The sequence below is a fragment of the Eleginops maclovinus genome, chromosome 10 (genome assembly GCF_036324505.1).
Source record: "Eleginops maclovinus isolate JMC-PN-2008 ecotype Puerto Natales chromosome 10, JC_Emac_rtc_rv5, whole genome shotgun sequence".
NCBI lineage: Eukaryota > Metazoa > Chordata > Actinopteri > Perciformes > Eleginopidae > Eleginops > Eleginops maclovinus.
Genome location: NC_086358.1, coordinates 15,177,473 through 15,197,067, shown reverse-complemented (window position 1 = coordinate 15,197,067; position 19,595 = coordinate 15,177,473). Strand labels below are relative to the sequence as shown.

Genomic DNA, 19,595 nt, shown 5'->3' with positions numbered 1-19,595 from the left:
GCCTTCCTGTGTGGATAGTTTCTCATATCTATTTACTAACACTCTAGTTCACACAGTCACAGAAAGTTGCAAGTGAGGGGAATGAGCAGTCCAAGCACATTATGCTCACTGCCTTTCTACCCTCTCACTTTAGCACACATTTAGAAGGGGGTAACTTATATGGTAGAAAAGTAGTAAAACTGATGTTTGGTTATTTTCAAATACCTTCTTGTTTTCTATTTTAATTAGCTCCTTAAGTGAATACACTTATAAATATCAGAACCTGTCATCCCACATCTACTTTACTTTCTTCTTTCATTAATTCAGCAAAAAAATCCTGGCCAGGTTTGTTCCCAATTAAAGCGCGTCTAAAAATAGAACACCAGCATGAAAATCCCATGTCACAGCGCTCCTTAGATGGCTTCTTAAAAACACTCAATCTCAGTAATTTCTTGCTTGGGCGTTAGCTTTAGTGCTTAATTAGTTCTGGACATCTTTCAGCGTATGTCCAACAGGCTTGGCCTCAATTTTTTCTTTCAATTCTATTAATTCACATGCAAAACCTTTGGTGTGATAAACCTTTTATTCTTCCACAATTATTATAATGAAATGTACGGATTTTCCTCCTTATTTTGTTCATGTCCCATCTTGGCTTTGCATTCTCTCCTATCTCCTCTTCATCCAATCTTCGCTCCGTCCTGTGTCCCCCACCCTCCCTTTCTCTGTCTCCCCCTCTTGTCCTCATTTTTCCTCTCACCTCGTGGGTCAGGACGTTGACTCTCTGCTGCAGATTGCCATTTTCGGAGTGCAGCAGCGCCGTCTCTTTGCTCTCAAAGGAGCAGTAGGAGTTGGTATCCTCCCCAAACTCATTGATCATAGGGAACTGCAGAAAAAATAAATAAAGGACATTGTAGAAACATAGAATTATGCAAGTAATAGTATGACTAAGTGTAAAGAAAAAACTGGGAAAACAAAACGTTGAAAGAACCCTTTCTGGTTATTCGTGCCTTTTGTTTGTTTGTGTGCTTATACCTCTTTGTCCTGCTGTTTTCAGATTTTTGCTGATTTCACGCTGGGATCATTAAAGATTCATCCTGTATCAACTGCAACTTTAGTTTGTCCCAGATATCACTCAGGAGAACAGGGTGTTGGAAATAATATTTTTTTCCCACATGAACTACATTTTATTTTCCACTTCTCCTTAACTTATCTGTCAATTTCACTTAGCATGTTGCCTCAATTGTACTTTTTGAATTTCATCCTACACAATGAAATCTGGGCTGGATGTGTGACTCAGTTGCTGTCTGTCCATCCATCCCTCCCTCCCTCCCTCCATCCCTCCTTCCCTCCCTCCCTCCATCCATCCATCCATCCATCCATCCATCCCTCCCTCCCTCCCTCCTTCCCTCCCTCCGTCCGTCCGTCCGTCCGTCCGTCCGTCCGTCCGTCCGTCCGTCCGTCCGTAACTTTGTATGTCCATCTTTTCAGAATTATTCACTGAACTCGATGACTGACAAATACTTTTTTTCAGAAGTAAATATATAATTTCTTTTAGAAGGAAATAAGTATTTGATCCCCTGCCGATTTTGTTAGTTTGCCCACTTACAAAGAACTGAACAGTGTATACTTTTAATGGTAGGTTTATTTTCACAGTGAGAGACAGAATATCAAAAAGAGAATGCAGAAATGTAATTTAAAAAAAAGATAGAAATTGATTTGCAATTAATTGTGGGAAATAAGTTTTGATCCCCTTACAAGACAGACCTGTCTCTGGTCTCGATGGAGAGGTTGTAATCTGATTTATTGACTGTGGACAGGTGTCTTTTATCCAGGTAACGAGTTGACATCAAGAGCACTTTCTTAAAGCGAGAGGACTTACTTAACCACTCCGTGGGAGCCAGAATTGTTGTTGGTTGCAAGGGGATCAATACTTATTTCCCCCAATTAAACACAAATCAATTTATATCTTTTTTGTAATTACATTTCTGGATTTTCTCTTTGATATTCAGTGTCTCACTGTTAAAATAAACATACAATAAAAGTTTAGACTTTTAATTTCTTTGTAAGTGGGTAAACCTAAAAAATCGGCAGGGGATAGAATACTTATTTCCTTCACTGTACATCCATTGGCCATAGAATGGTTACTTCAATGTTCATTTAGTGTTCCTGTTCCACATACTGCAATTCAATCCGACTGGTGTTAGGCATTTTTCAAAATAACATTGGTAAAGCAAAAGGTTAAAACTGGCCGTATTTTGTGTTACGTTAAGAAATGTTATGATAAGGCCGAAACCAACAACATCTTAATCAATTTTCATACTTCCTTTTTGCAGACCATTTATTTCTACTGAAGAGGGTTAGGTTTAGGGTTCAGAGTTGATAATAATTTTCACTGGCATATTGATCTGTGGATTTGTGTAGCAAATGTGCGGTTTGTGTGGTGTTTAAGGCTGCTGATAAAAAGGGACCAGTGGACGGCGGCGAGGGCGGCTCTGCAGTGATCTGTCAATCGTGTTTTTCTGTCCCTCTTTTTCTATCCAGTGGTCCAATGATCATTAAACTATAGTCTCGAGGTAATAAGGTTAAGAAATGGGTGGGATTGGAAATGATTTACCAAGGGTGTGAGACAACTTGCCCCAATGTTGTAGAGATGCTGTTTTCAGTCTGGTGAGTCTGGTGTGATTTGTCTCTGCCATATTGTTTATGCCAGATAGTGCAGATGGTTAAATATAGGTTAGGCTTGGGATTAGGCCTCTTACATAGTTTTATTTTCCAAGAAGATTTAGAAACTAATAATCTCGTTGAATAAAAATATTTTCGTCTTTGATAGACACCACAGTTAGTGGAATCATTTCACTGTTGGTTTTTTTCCTCTTTAAGGTTTTTTTTGACAATAAGGAACATAAGGAATATCACCATTATTATATAATTATTATTATTATCCTTTAAGAAAAAGAGACATTTATATTGTATTGCCTCACTGCAACTCCTCATTCACAGGACTAAACATGTTTACTGTTGTATATGGTAATGCAGGGAAATAGATATGATGCAAACATTACATGTAGACATTTAAATTATGCAGAAGTAATTGCATTATATGCTGCAACCGTTATGCAGATATGTCTGCTTATGTAATCATAACTGCATTTCATACCACATTTACTGTTACTTATGAAGTAGGCAATTTGTCCCGGTTATAGTGTTTAACTGTTGTCTGGTAGCAGGCTGTGATAGAAACACACAAGAGGAGTTATATAACTGCATGTGGTTCAACCTAAATGAACTAATTTACATTTAGAGTGCCTACCATAAGCAGGGAGGGTTTTTCATGTTCTGTATGAAGTCATTGCCGCTGGTGCAATGTCTATTTGAGGAGCAAACAACTCTTTTCCATTTAGCAGAACACCTCTCTCTGCTCAGTTTAACAGTAAATGTTCGAAACAAGGGCAAAACCCCCCAGGGGTCCCAAGAATCCTCATACTGCCGAGCATCGGGAGCTCTAACAACCTCACTTCAACCGATGTTCAGAGAACAGGAAGCATTTCCATCTGCATCATTACAGCAGCTTACATGGGCATCTTGTATTTAGAGAAAGTCTGCAACAACATCTCTTACAAAAAAATCTTGAAATAATACAACAATACAGAATTTTAACATTTAGTAAAAGGTCTCTGAACGTAGGGATTTCAGCAGTCCATGTTGTGATTATTTTTCAATTGATCGAAATCCAAAACAATAAATAAAGGGCACATGTTGTATTTACTGAGGCACAGGTGTGAGTACTCCAAACAGCCAACAACCGCACCTGCTCTCCCCAAAATCAACACCTGTCTCTCCGGGAATGGGCCGTGAACAAAGTGCCGCTTGCGACTAAATCAACAGCGATGTGGCAGCCTGCAGCCATCAGCAACAGCTGCTCACTAAAAGGATGCAGCATATCCGAACATTCACATATGCCAGGAGAGGAAAAGACAAAGTCAAACTGCATTTCCGTCAAATTCTCTGCTGGAAAACAAATCAACCATAAAATACCTTTTATGAACTCCACAAAAAAACTTCAAAAATAATCATCAATTTTTCATGCAAGTCTCCTAAAATCAAAGTTTTTCGAGTTTGCAACGACGTTCAACTCCTACATCACAGAATATTTTCAGTTTCTCTACCAACAGTATCCCGTGTAGACCATAATGGAGCAACAGCTTGCACTTTTTGGGAATTCTTCCTCAGCATTTTGATTCCTGCAGCCTCTTTGATAACTTTTGTCTTTTGAAGCATTTGCTTTATCTACAAGAAAAACTCTCCATCATTGCAAACGGCAAGGCTTGTTAAAGGTCCTCATGCACCTGAAGCCAAACTAGACAACACAACCTTCATTACAATATATTATTTCTAGGCTAATTAGAACAGTATACACTCATGATAATAATGAGAATATCAAGGATTTGTTTTTATCGTTAATCCTCATTATCTCTCCCTTGCTTTTGCCTTATTATCTCCCTTTAGTCCCTCATTTATCTTTCCCTGTCTTGAACTGCTTTTTCTGCCTATGTACCTCCAGATCCCCTTATATTTTCCACTCTCTCTCTCACTTTCTGTCCTCCCACGCTATTTCCTTACGCCATCCCTATATATGTTTATATGCCCAGCTACTGCTAGGAGCTGGTTTTCTGCATCACCTGCTCTTCCGTCAGACCAAAAAGTGTTCTGATTTCCACCACCAACCAAGCAGGCCTGGCCATGGAGAAATATTTACGGTGTACAAGAAGCTCAGCTGTTATTTTATATTACATCCGGAATGCAATTTTGAACATTGAAAAAGACTTATTTGGCTCATTATTTCTGCCAGGCTTAACCCTTGGGGGAGATCATGTGGTGAATTGTGTGTGTATCCTTGTCTGTCCATGCCAGTCTTGTAGACTACTATCAGACACCAGCACCATAATATTAACACATTGTTGACTGTTTGTTCAATTACCTCTCATGGGTGCAGTCATTTACAGTTTTGGAAATATTATTGACTGTTTTTTACTGTCATAGACTGCTGACTCCTCACTCCTCTTAAGCGACCGGAGTGCTTCAGTAGCAAAAACACAGTACATATTTCCCAGCTGACTTGATGTCATAAATAATATTAACACAATCAATCAAAACAAATATTGGCATAGTCAGTGGTTTTAAACCCGAGATAAAATCAATATAGAACATAAAAAAACAAGTTGGTTATATCATGAGATCTGTATCAATTGGACAGTATGGCCAAATGTTCACCTGATACAAAAATCTGATTTAATTATTTTTTTTTATCTGAATGAGGAACGACATGTAAATGTGGGTGTATTGCATGGTGGTTGGGTCACAAGTAGGGATGCACACTGCACAGTTTGGCCACATTTCTTAGTAAAAAGATCCACCAACAACATTCAGCTTTGGGCAAAGAGGATAAGACACAGTCACTGTTCAAATAAGGAACACTTTTTCTAATGCAAATATTAGTTGCTTTTCTTTGTAATTGTCAAGATAATTTAAATATCTTGGATTTTAAACTGTTTTTTTTATATAAAACAAAATATAACAACATTTTTATTGAATTTTATTAACGAAAATGTATAATATACTGAATAAAGCCAAAAGTAGAAGTCTTAATATTGACCATGAAAAATCTGTAGACACAGGTTTTACCTTTGATATTGCTACTCCTCTACCTTTATTTTACTAGATGTTTCATAAATCTGTTTTACTTCTTACAGTATAACGCATTAACAATTAGTATCTTTTTGTTTACATTCCCTTCCTCACATTAGCAATTACTAGTGTCTACTAAAAATATATTTTTTAAAGTTGTATTTTATTCCTATCTCATCATTTGCACTATTTTACACTTTAATTTTTCATTTCTATTTTGTATTTATACATTTTTGATGGGCATTTTTAGAAGTAGCCTTGGAATATTTTGATTGCCAACAGCTTATTGCTTCTAATTGTCTTGCATTTCACATTAATAACTTGAACGTCTTCAAATTGGATTGAGCCCATACAGCAGCATGACCTAGGAGCTGCAATGTTTACTGACAATCTGCTAGCTCTGCTTGCATAATTTGCACACCTAGATCCAATTACAATGCGGCAATAGTCAGGGAACAGCATAAATGTAAAAGCCTGTGACCTCTCATTATCTAGATACTATACGCATGTACAGATTGCATGTTGATACCAGGTGTAAAAGGGTTCATTGGCTACCTGGAAGGGCTATGTTAACTCAGCTATTAGCTCCTGTGGGCCATGAATGCAGTTTCAAAAAGGGCTTGAGTGTGCGAAACCCCGCTTTAATAGCCCCTCAGTTTGCTTCCACTGCACTTTATGGTTGTTACTCAATATATATTTTTTACTTAAGCATGAGGTAAACTTTCAGTAGCCCTCTGCCTTGATTTAGTGGAATGATTTTTCCTGTTTATTCCCCCACTGGTCCCGGATCAAAGCCCACCAAAGCTCTCTCTGCTTTCATCTTTGTGTACAATCTCACCGCCTTAATGCTCAGGCTGGACAGCTCACTCCCTTTTTTCTAAAAACGAATAAATCAAAAGACAAACTGGCCTTATCCTTGTCTGTACTAAAGACCTTTTGTCTGATACCCACAAGGACAATAAATTCAATACCATTGGTTTTGACAAATCTTCCCATATTTAACTTTTGAAGTAAAACTCTTCACCTTGATCTCATAGATCTTGAGCTTCCTCTTGATGCTGGTGTTCTCACGCTCCAGGCACACCAGCCTGGTCTTGATGTCCTGATAGGCGGTGATAAGGGCGAAATGGGAGGCGGAGTAGACGTCGTCGGGGGGCAGGGGTGAGGAGTGCCACACCACGCTGCCGCATCCGTCCTCCTTCAGGCCTCCTGCATCGCCGCCTCCTCCCAGCAGCCCCATCTCCCCTCCACCGAACAGAGACTGCATCACCTTAACCTGAGGACAGACAGAGACATTTTCTCACTAATTATTAAACCACCAGATTGTTTCCATTCAATTGAATGTTCCTGCCAAAAAATGAATAACACCTCTTCGTAATCCTGGCCGGGGTCAACTATCAGTGTTACTGCCGGAGTGCTAAAATATCAAAGAGACGACCACTCGCAATAAACAAAAAGGAATAAAGCCGCAGTGAACTGAGAGCGGTCGGATTTCTGGCACACACAATTTAAAATATTTAAAAGCATATGAGCACAGAGCACGACAGGAGGCAGACTATGGGGACACTGTGTTGTTCTATGTGAAATTGAAAGATGACTCATGGATAGTTGTATGATTATATTCAAACCAGTGTCCTGTTTTTTGATGAGGTTTTGGAAAATTACATTAAACAAGCACCTGATTTTTCATCTCCCTGTTCTGTGATTCTAAAGTTTTGGATTGACAAAAGCACAAGCAAACTTATAGATAGCATATAGATCATTTATTTTCCAAAATGAAGTGAAGACAGAATGTGAAAATGTTTTACTCAACCAAAGATATAATTAACCCAAGGCTTTAAGACTGGTACATATGTTGATAAGTCTGCACAGTTGCTACATGGTTGCGAAAGCACAAAGCTCTAGCACAGTGCGTTCCCAAATATTTTTAAACCCACTTAGTTTTCAGAGTACACTTTCTTGTCTCTTAAAGGCTGGGTGGGTCTCAGTGTTTCTTTGAGTCTATTAACAGTACAGCTTTCCGTCACATCCATCTAACGAACGATATTCCTATTTTTGTGTGCCCACCATAAAACTTGAGTTCCAATCAAAGCCGAGAATGTCCAACAATCCAAAACAGAGAAGGCTGGCAGCTAACGATGACCTGAAGCTTGCTATAAAATAGGGCTTTCAAAAATATAAATCTCTAATAATATATTGTCACATGTGCATTATTGACATGATTTCAATAAATTGTGACACACCTATTACAAAGCTAAGATTAGGGAAACTGCAGATCCTGGTCTTGCACCGCCCACTCTGGTAGCCATCGGTTGAGCATTCAAATTTGCACGAATAATGCGTTTGGATAATTTCTTGGGCATGAACAAACCTTGACGGTGTAGTTTAGTTGTTTTGAAGTGGGTTTGTGTGAGCTATACATCAATAGTAAGTGATTTTCCAGACAGTAGATGACCCGCCCCCAGTTTGTAAATTAAGAATTTTCTTTAAGAAAAGCCAGAAAAAAAAATCTTCATCAGTTTAATTGGATACTATATTTTAAAATGTTCTTGCTTTCAGACAACCATTTCAGATGGCAAACTGAGGCCGTCATCTATGCTTGTGTCAAAGCTCTCAATCCATTGATAAAATCCATTTCAAACCTTGCAGAGCAAGGGGGTTGATTGTGTAATGCTGCCTGGATTGGTTTTGTTTATTTGTGATTATGGTGAGACTTTTAGTTTGGTTTCTGGTTGCCAGGACACACTGCTGTTTACATTAGTTCCTCCATCTAAATGGAGGACAAAAGCATTACCAGTCAGCTTTTACTTTCATTTCAGCTAATAGAATATTATTACATCACTTATTATCATATGTGTTCTGTAACTGACTGATTAAGCCATAGCTTTAGTTGAGAACATTCCTGCACTCATGGCACACAGGGATCAGAAATTTGGATAGCATTTTTAGTTCAAGTTTCTCCAAAACTGGGAGCCTATCCAGGTTTCTGAAACCAGCATGTTAGACATGTGCAAACACAAACAGGATATTCCTTAACCAGGATGCTTCTGCACATGTAAACATATTGGTTTTCTCCAGCTAATTCAATACCATATATTTCCCTTTTATCTCTCTTCTGCAATAACTACATGTAATTTAAAGCTAGAGCTGCCCTGCAGGTGCATGAGTAACCAGTGAGGTATCTGATATGTTAATCAGACTCTGATTCACATGTCTGGTTCATACTCTTGTTCTATTTCGCCTTAGTTAAAAAAACATGAGCAGTTACAGCCTATGCTCCTTGAGTGGCATGATGAATGAGCCGGGTTAGTTAGCTGACCAAGCTACATCACAGCCAACCAGCCTTGGGTTGCCTCCCTGGTCCTAAAGACTCTGGGTAATGCTGTCAACAATGATAAATGGCACCTGTGATGTCACCGCCATCTTATTATGCAGCCACGAAGGAGACATTTGCACTAAAGTCATACTCATCGTGGCTATGTGCAGTGAGAAACTGTTTGATTTACGGGTACTGACGGAGTTACACAAGAGCTAGTTGATTTGATGTACACTGGAATGAATGCCTTCCTGACTCGCAGCATTGCCTTGTGAGTCAGCCATTGCCTACTGAGCTATTTTCATCAGCTCCCCTCCTCCACGGTTGCTATTTTCCATGTGTTTTAAGAGAGAGGGGGATAAAACCTCAGCCAATCTACGGATCTTTTCCTAGCTGGTCTAAAACAGGATAATCCAAAAGCACTCCCACATGCAAACAAACACACTGGTGCACATGCTGCCAAAAAAACAGAGGAAGGATCGCACTAAGAGAAAATGCATGTGGATTAAAACGTCGGTTTGATCAAAGAGATGGTACACACACAGAAGGACTGTAGACTGGAGTTTGCACAGGGAGGACATTAAGGTTCTCTGATGTGTGCTGAGCTGACATAATACTACAGTTAGATTTATGCTCTCTAATAACACTCATTTTATGGTTGTGGAAGTGAATTGCCATCGGCAAAAGTAAAAACGCAAATTTTAGGCTATAAAGGAAATGTTGCACGGGCACATGACTTCATGTCACAACAGCCAAGCCAAAAGTGGCTAATGCTAGTGATGACGTTTAGTAGTTTCATTTAGCCACTTGTCAGCAACCACTGCTTTAAAGAGATATAAAAGCTTCATTTTATGTCGTAGAACAAACAGAAACATCTCCTAAGCTTGTGGTAACCACATACCTTATTTCAGACATCTTACTAAAAACCCACACTAGGTTTGGGACTACACTCACTCCAGAAATGAATGGTTATGAACAAAATAGTATGTAATCTTGCAACGCGTCCTGCATGAGGCCTTTAACAGAAAAAGGTGCCACAACATGCATATTAAAAGACTATGCTTTAATCTTGCTGTATATGGTGACCACATTTTAATAAAAATGCTACAAAAACAGAACACACCATCCGCCTACATTCGGGCTTGAGGACGTAATTATCCGTGGATCAAACATCGGATGAAATTGCCAAGTGGATGTTATGATTCAAGGATGCATGTAGTACCTATTCTCAGTCTGCATCCCTGCATGGCTAATAAAAGATGTGTTTCCATGAGAAAAAAAAACTCTACTAAATTGACCAGCCATAGTAGAGAGTGTCCACACTGTGGACTGTGGCCTCGAACTGGATACAATTAAAGACACGGGAACATCCATTTTCTCGTTGCTCCTCTCATTGACAGCATAGAAATTAGGCAGTTATCACACACTCACACAGCTCTGACTAAGCTTCTCCAAATCCTGCTCTCTGCTCCTCTACCCAAAATATCCCTCATCCAGCTTCATCCAACCCCCTCCTCCTCCTTCTCAATCACACACTGTCCACTCTATCTCCTAGAACTCTGGGCCCTTTTCCTGAGGCTCTCCGGGCCCCAACGGACTGTAAGAAGATGAAGAAGATGAAGATTCAACTTTATTGTCATTGCACAGAGTACAAGTACTAGGACAACGAAATGTGGTCTCTGCATTTGACCCATCCTAGTGTTAGGAGCAGTGGGCTGCCATTATGTACGGCGCCCGGGGAGCAGTGTAGGTAACCAGTGTCTTGCCCAGGGACACCACGGTGGCACTTGGTCTTTCGGGGACTTGAACTGGTGACTTTCCAGTTCCCAGGCCAAGCCCCTATGGACTTCGCCACCACCGCCTTGAAGTGAAAATGCACTATTTTGCTCCCAACCAGTTACGTACTACATTACAGCGATTACCACAAGGAGTCATACAGTACACTACCCAAGGCCCACATGGCATACGTCTTTCCATAGAGACTACCTCTGCCATCCTCTACCTCTGTCTCTCCTCCCTTTTTTCCTTTTCTCTCCAGAGATGAAAGCACCACTCCCCTCCCTCTGTGTCGTCGCTTACAGCGCTGAAAGGGCCGAGCACTGCTGCCGTCATCAGTGGAAAGGCTACATCCATGAACTGAGTGGGTGAGTTAGAGAAGCTTGTAATGATTACCTACATGTGGGGGCAATTTCACATGATCTCCTGTTAAAATGAATCGTTTGTTTAAAATAAAAGTCACAGCAACAGTATTTCGAGGTTTAACCTGCTGACATTTTCCTCCAACGCAACATTGCAAAAGTCTCAAATGAATGCTGTCATGTTTAGTCAAGCCCACAGCAACACAAGGTTGAAGAAGAGAGCTTTTAAGTGTGCTTATTGTTCCACTTTCTTAAGACGCAAACGAAGAACCAAATCTATTTAATAACAAAATGAATTGACAAAATTGTGAGAATTTTACGTTGCAGATGAGACTTCTTCAGAAGTTGTTCCCAGGACGTCTTCCTCGTCTTGTGTTCAATGTAAAATATAATGGCCTTTACAAAAACCTCAACTATTAAATAGATAACATTTAATTTAAATATATTGGCTTCATTGTGCAGAATTGTACTGGTGCTTGGGATCTCAATCTGAATCTGCAAATCATATTTTTGGAATAAGTTTCTGGCAGATAGCTAATCTTGGCCTGTAGTAGACTCTACAGGGCAAATCTCTTATTACAGATGTTAATACTAATCCATTCTGATCTTGCTTTGTGGCAAGACCCATGGTAACATTTAAAGGGGCCTAACCGCATGGAGATGTCCCACCCCTTAGCCTATCACGCTCAATTTGATGGAGCGCTAGCCAATGGAAGCATGAATGTTAAGTAATGATATCAAAATGTTACAGAAGTAAACAAAGGAGTCCAATCAAGGTGTTATCTTGAAACTCTTCAGGATTTTAGTCTTTGCAGACCATTTACATGCACAAAGATCTATAAAACACACTACAGGTAAGGGAAAACCTCAAAAATGATGTTGATCTTCTTAAAGAAAAAGTATATTCATAAGCTACTTTTTTCTTCTTCATAGACCCTGTGTATTCACAAGGTTGTTTCTATGTGTTCCTCTGTCCTGGGGCATGAATATATGATGGCAGTTGAAATAATTCCAGCTGGGTCATGGTTGGGTCCAGAGTCCCTGCAGTGTGTGATTATAATGTTGGATCCTTCCCACTCTTACTTCCCGAGCTGTATTTCAAAGGGTTCCTCTCTCTCTTTTCATCCCTTTCTCTATTCCCTCCTTTATTTTCTCCCTCCTCTTTTATTAAGGTCCAGCTCTCCACAATGCCACCCTGTGATATTGCAGAGTGGACGTTTGGCACCTCTGACTTACACAGTATGTCTGTGGATGCAGATTCCAGAGCAGAGAGGTAATGTGCCTCACTGCCCCGCGCTCATTCGCCCCTGATTCACTCTGATGCACCTGTTTCCCTGCTAAAGTCTCCTATCACCGAGCTGGACAGTACAACGCACACTGAGAACCTATTAACATGCCGGCAGGTAGCGTACAAGTGTGTGTGTGTGTGTGTGTGTGTGTGTGTGTGTGTGTGTGTGTGTGTGTGTGTGTGTGTGTGTGTGTGTGTGTGTGTGTGTGTGTGTGTGTGTGTGTGTGTGTGTGTGTGTGTGTGTGTGTGTGTGTGTGTGTGTGTGTGTGTGTGTGTGTGTGTGTGTGTGTGTGTGTGTGTGCGCTTTTGTGTGCAAGTATATGTTTTTCTCAGGGAGAGACAGGTGGGTATTGATGCACTGATCCAATGGGTCTGTATCGACCGTATGCTCCGACCTTATTAAATGGATCGGTTAATTTCAGAGGTGTGGACTCGAGTCAGCAACATGATGACTTTGGACTAGACTTAACAAAATGACAAAACATTTGCGACTCGACTTGGACTTGAACACCATGTGACTAGGGACTTGACTTGGACTTGAGCCTTCTGACTTGAGGTTCCTTGCAATATTTTCGGAAGACTTAAGACTAACTTGTGACTTGAGTGCAAAGACTTAAGACTAACTTGTGACTTCAGTGCAAAGACTTGAGACTAATTTGTGACATGAGTGCAAAGACTTGAGACTTACTTGTGACTTGAGTGAAAAGACTTAAGACTAACTTGTGACTTGAGTGCAAAGACTTGAGACTAATTTGTGACATGAGTGCAAAGACTTGAGACTTACTTGTGACTTGAGTGCAAAGACTTGAGACTTACTTGTGACTTGAGTGCAAAGACTTAAGACTAACTTGTGACTTGAGTGCAAAGACTTGAGACTAATTTGTGACATGGGTGCAAAGACTTGAGACTTACTTGTGACTTGAGTGCAAAGACTTGAGACTTACTTGTGACTTGAGTGCAAAGACTTAAGACTAACTTGTGACTTGAGTGCAAAGACTTGAGACTAATTTGTGACATGAGTGCAAAGACTTGAGACTTACTTGTAACTTGAGTGCAAAGACTTGAGACTTACTTGTGACTTGAGTGCAAAGACTTAAGACTAACTTGTGACTTGAGTGCAAAGACTTGAGACTAATTTGTGACATGAGTGCAAAGACTTGAGACTTACTTATGACTTGAGTGCAAAGACTTGAGACTAATTTGTGACATGAGTGCAAAGACTTGAGACTTACTTGTGACTTGAGTGCAAAGACTTGAGACTTACTTGTGACTTGAGTGCAAAGACTTGAGACTAACTTGTGACTTGAGTGCAAAGACTTAAGACTAACTTGTGACTTGAGTGCAAAGACTTGAGACTAATTTGTGACATGAGTGCAAAGACTTGAGACTTACTTGTGACTTGAGTGCAAAGACTTGAGACTTACTTGTGACTTGAGTGCAAAGACTTGAGACTTACTTGTGACTTGAGTGCAAAGACTTGAGACTTACTTGTGACTTGAGTAGAAAGACTTGAGACTTACTTGTGACTTGAGTGCAAAGACTTGAGACTTACTTGTGACTTGAGTAGAAAGACTTGAGACTTACTTGTGACTTGAGTGCAAAGACTTGAGACTTACTTGTGACTTGAGTAGAAAGACTTGAGACTTACTTGTGACTTGAGTGCAAAGACTTGAGACTTACTTGTGACTTGAGTGCAAAGACTTGAGACTTACTTGTGACTTGAGTGCAAAGACTTGAGACTTACTTGTGACTTGCAAAACAATGATTTGGTCCCATCTCTGGTTAATAGCCACTTTATCACATCTTCATGTGTGTAGCTAACCCTAACCCTAACCCTAACCCTAACCCTAACCATAACCCTAACCCAGACATGGATATGTAATGAATATACTCTGTCTGGTAAGGAAGTAGTCATTAATCCTTGGATGATCCCATCTCCCAAGTATGGAAGTTGTTCTTACAACTTTGTTGTGTTCATGAACTGTGAGTGGTTATGTGGCTGCAAAGCTCAAGTCTTTTTAAAACTAAATGTGTATAGTTGTTTTTAGAGTTGTTCCGGCTTAAGGCGGTTATTTCTCCTAGGCAGGAGATTATCTTCCCAATTATTACTATTGTTACCAAAATCTCATAATGCAAACAGAAATGAATCATTCCCTGTGTAAATGCCTTATTTAATATAAAGTTAATTAAATATGTCGTGAGATCAGGTCTCAAATAAACATATATGGGATAGCAGAGAGTGTCTGTGATTGGATGATGGACAGTTGGGTGTCCATTGGAGAGCATTGTGGGTAAACACCTCTAAAAGCTGTCAGACCTGGGTCAAATGGTGATAAAAGCGTTATACTCGATGGGAGGACGGTGTCTTATAAGAAAATGCAGTGGATGTAGACAGAAAATAAAGTATTTATTGATAGTGTTCCAGTATTTTTTTTAAAGGTTGAAATAGGGCAATGTGATTCAAATATTCTACAAAGTAAAGGTTAATCAAAAGGAGAGTATTTGAGCTGTTGGTACATATCTTTTCTTGTAACCGTCTTAATAACTCTTACCCCAGCTGATGCGAGAAAAACCGGACCATCTGGTACTCCAAGAGGTATTAACAAGTACGATTTGATTCAGGTCCTTGAGAAAATCTCATCCTCCAGACTGTGTCAAGTATACAGAGTAACCACCTACAGTTCTTGAATTAGCACTGAGCTGATTATAATATTATATTATTCACCACATTATTATTTACTACTGTCATTTTCAAGTGTAAGTACGATGCAGTTACTGTTAGTGTTTCCAGCTGAAACAAGCAAAGGTGTGCAGATGTGTGAGATTTAAAATGTGGTGTTGTTAAGATGGAGCATCAACTAAATTCATAGCATAGAATCTTGATTTCTAGAATCAAGTGTTTATTGAATCGTTGCTCATGAATGTCATGATCATACCCATCCCTAGTTCTCCTAACACTTTATTTGGCCTAGAGTTTCTTCTTCCTTGCCTTTGTGGATCTTTCCAACATTTCTTGGTGCAGTGTCAATCATTGCATTGACAGGCACTGATTTGTATCTTTGAATGAATAATTCTTTCACATGATTCATGCTCCTGATTGATGCACGCTGCCTGTTCAGATGACTGGCAGTTTTTTGGAATTCCTGTTAAAGTGCTCACTCTATTCCCTGAAATTTGTTCATGCCACCAAAAGCAAATTAAATTCAAATTGGGGCCCTGGCAACATAAACTAATCACATTAAAAGAAAATGTTATATGATTACTCTAATGTTTGATTACAGAATATGAAACATCTAATCAATCCACAACAATCCTATTTGTTTCTCTTCTCGTGACGTAGAAGCTGAGTAACAGCTCTGTCTGTTCTGTTCTGTTTAATAAAGCTGTTGTTGCTGTGAGGCGCTCCGACTTGGTTGCCTAGAAGACACTTTGTACTCTTAATAAAACACATGTATACTGTAAACATACAAAGCTCAACCCAGCAGACACGCTGCATGCCACTACTGTCCATATACACAACACACAGTCACACAAAACACTTATGTAAAGGCTTTCAGTACAGGACAAAAACAGCACCTGTAACAAATGTGGTGCTTTGCCAAACCGCGCCATGATTCATCACTTGTGGAATCAGCCATGTAGGCAGGCGGACTGTGTGTGTGTGTGTGTGTGTGTGTGTGTGTGTGTGTGTGTGTGTGTGTGTGTGTGTGTGTGTGTGTGTGTGTGTGTGTGTGTGTGTGTGTGTGTGTGTGTGTGTGTGTGTGTGTGTGTGTGTGTGTGTGTGTGTGTGTAAGGCAGCTGACGTTCAGGAGATTGATGGCAGGGGCAGGATAGAGACAATGAGCTGTGTTGCTGTTTTTTTCTCTCCCCTCTCTGTTTTCTGTCGGCTCTATTGCTCTTTTCTCTCTCCCTCGCTAGCACCCCTCATTTTTTTTCCCCTCTGAGCTGAATCGAAGCATCAAACCCTTCCCTGAATTGCCCCCACCACCACACCCCACCAACCCTTCTTCCCCCATATCTCCTACTCTTTCTCTCTGGCATTCATCCATCTTTGTATTCAGCCACAAAGTTCATCACAGCCCCCCTGTGTCGAGGGGGAAAAAACTCTATCTTGACTTTGAATGAGAACTTTCCCCACAAAATACATTAATCTCCTCATTATTACTACAACCAATCCAATACTTGGATTCCCTCCCTCTGAGACCTGAGTGAAAGTCGAGCTAAGCTGCAGCCCAGAGCTAAGAGCAGAGAGAAAAAGACCAGATAAGAAGCCCACCCTCCTTCTACCAACTTCGATTAGCCTCCCTAATTAACAGTCAGGCAGTCACAAACACATGCTGCGTACATGCTTTATGCACATATACGTGTTGACAGGGTCAGTGAGTTGCATGACTCACAATCACTAGTGCGTTTCTCAGTGAAATAAAGCCTGTAATTGGGTCTCCGATGTTCAAAAGCGCATTAAGATTGAAAGTGAGACTCCTTCTCACAGTGCACAGTGGGTAAGCTGGCAGGGTGAAATATGGCTTCTTAGAAAAGATAAAATTCAGAATTTGGAGAAAATTGAAAAATTGAAAGAGCAATGGATACAATTAGCTGTACACTTGTGCTCAGTCCAGCATCTAACAGGAGACAAAGGCCCAATTCCAATCCGACCCCTTAACCCTCTCCCTACTCTTTCCCCTTTATGTGTGAGTTCTCATGGAGGGTCGGCTATAGTAAGAGCTGTTTGAAACCGATTAGCAGTGACTGGAAGTGGGTAATAAAGCCCTCCATCGGCGAGTCAGCTTTGATCCTGACTTAACCAGCTGCCGATACTGACAATATACAGTACATCGCCGTTTGTGTCCCTAAAGGAACACGATGTGCACTAATATTTGTGTGTATTATTATGTATGTATGTAATATTTATAAGTAAACTGCAAAAACGGATAGAGATATTCAATATTGTCTCATACATGTTAACAATTTAAAGGTAGCATCTTATTTTTTTGTTTTCACTTGTCCTGTTTAAATAAAACTGTAGATGTGTTTGATTGTACAGTTTCAGATTGATTTCTTACAATTATAATTTACATTTGCAAGGATTCTTCTGTTTTCAAGAAGCTGTTAAACATCCAAGTTAAAAACTAACAGATGTTTAGAAAAAAAAGAAAACAATGTAGAATCTTTGGAGTACTAATATAATTATTTATTATTTTTCTTTTGAGAGTAATTGATATGAAACTAAAGTAACAAAAACGCACGATGCAGTCCACAAAGCTCTGTCTATTCTTTATTTTCTTATGTACACGTAAACGTTTTTGAGAATGAGAACACACTTTTTTATTATTGCTCTGTAAAACTGTAACATTGCAGCCATTAACCCTCCAAAACGTGTGAAGAACAGTCATTGGTTGAATAAAAGAGTATTGGTGTGAAGACGCATCCCTGTGGACTGTAGCAGAAGTCCTTTTTAGAGCAAGTGTTTGTTTTTATTACTTATAAATTCAACTGTTTTAGTTTTTTAATTCCCACTTTCAATACTTTATTAGGCAAATGTGGCAAACAGCACCAGCTTATAAAACTGAATATTTTCCGGCATTGACTAGACAATTAATACATTCAATAAATATGGTCCAAAACAGTCATAAAGAAACAAGCTGCAGCCATAATTTAGCACTGAAGCTTTCTGATTATGTAGTACTCTGTGCTGAAGAGTGCAAAGGGAGGGTCCGATCCCTGTGGGATGAGATGAGTCTCATGGTTTATTTATCAATGGTTGTAATAATTATTCTCAGTGTAGTGCGGTTCTGGTTTTGAGGTTTGGAATGCTGCAGTTGGGTTTCTTTACCCGGCTGCGAGGGAGGATCAGGCGGTGAGCAAGACGTTGTTATGCAAAATGGTACAGCATGCTATGACTTCACAGCCTCAACGCAGAAAGAGGTGAGAGTCAGATCCCTTCACACTCACCTCTGCAAGCCTCTGCTTCATGGTAAATTCATACATTAATGTCGGTTGGAGACCTTGACAGCTGGAGCAGCTCCAATCACTCCAGCGCCAGTGGCCCTGACTCGTATTGGCTCTCACTCTTGTCTTGTTCCCCCGGCATCTAAAGACTTGTGTGCTTCACAGAACATCACATCCTCCTCCAATGTGTCTGTTCTGCTGTCATGCACTGACTAAAGGACGACTGATAGTCAGACACACAAGGTTTGGCACATGAACATTGCTTAAATGACTGACGTAAAAAATTATGGAATTCCAAATATGCATGAAATGAAAAATAATGCATATAGAGCGTGTAGAATCTTTTTTTTCAAACGCATTCTAATTTATTTATTTTTGGATTTCAATTTTATCCCAGCAGAAGCGTGTCGAATGGACAAAAGAAAAGCATACGTAACAAACATGCCCACACCGATGCATCATAAAATCAAAGCATAACATGTGGTTTATGCAGACAAAAGCTTATGCAACAAAGCTACAGCCTATCATTATATAAATTAAATCTTTGTTTCAAATCAAAATTATATAAAAAATCCAATAATATGAATTCAAATGATCAAAACTGTACACAGAGCTGCAAAAAAAAAGTTTATTCCACTTCTGGCCTCCTACTATTATTGTTATTATAGGACATAAAGATCTATTAGAACTGCTATTAACGTAGGTGTTTAATTAGCTCCCAGTGCTAATAAGACAATTGCTGAATGCTGATTATTAATGGTTCATGCTGCTGCTGCTGCTGCTGCTTGTGGATTGGTCCAGAAACAAGATGATGTGTGTGTTGGGAAAATAGAGAACGATGGCTTGGATCAGAAAGAATATATGATAACGTGAGCAGTGCATTGTGGGAACAGAATAAGTGTGCTCCAGCAGTGTGAGACATCAGGTTATATAAACAATAGATGTACATTGGCTCATCACAGTGTCATTAAAAAACCAACGTGTCGTAATGAGTGTGTGTGCTCCTGCTGCACGCTTGTGCGTCTTTGTCTACGCATTGGCACATTACTTACATGAAAGTCAGCGTCCTTGGCAGAGGACACAACTGCTCAGCCACTGAAGCCCGACTGCTTTTCCCAGTCCTCTCACATACACACACACTAAATCCAACCCTCCTCCCTCTGCTGCCCTGTGATGCTCATCTTCTCACAGAGACTGGGGTGTTAAGGAAAGGGAGAGCATGTGGTTTGTATGTGGACAT

At 39.9% G+C, this 19,595-nt stretch overlaps 1 protein-coding gene across 1 annotated transcript in view; it reads right to left on the bottom strand.

Annotated features, from left to right (window-relative positions):
- Positions 1–19,595, bottom strand: part of tbkbp1 (TBK1 binding protein 1) — a 57,757-nt gene that overhangs the window by 21,038 nt on the left and 17,124 nt on the right. Inside the window, exons 2-3 of the mRNA XM_063892529.1 lie at positions 6,689–6,940; positions 737–862 (exon numbers count right to left, since the gene is read on the bottom strand). Of these exons, the coding sequence (XP_063748599.1) occupies positions 737–862; positions 6,689–6,931 (369 nt within the window). The 5' untranslated portion in view covers positions 6,932–6,940. The remainder of the gene's footprint in view (positions 1–736; positions 863–6,688; positions 6,941–19,595) is intronic.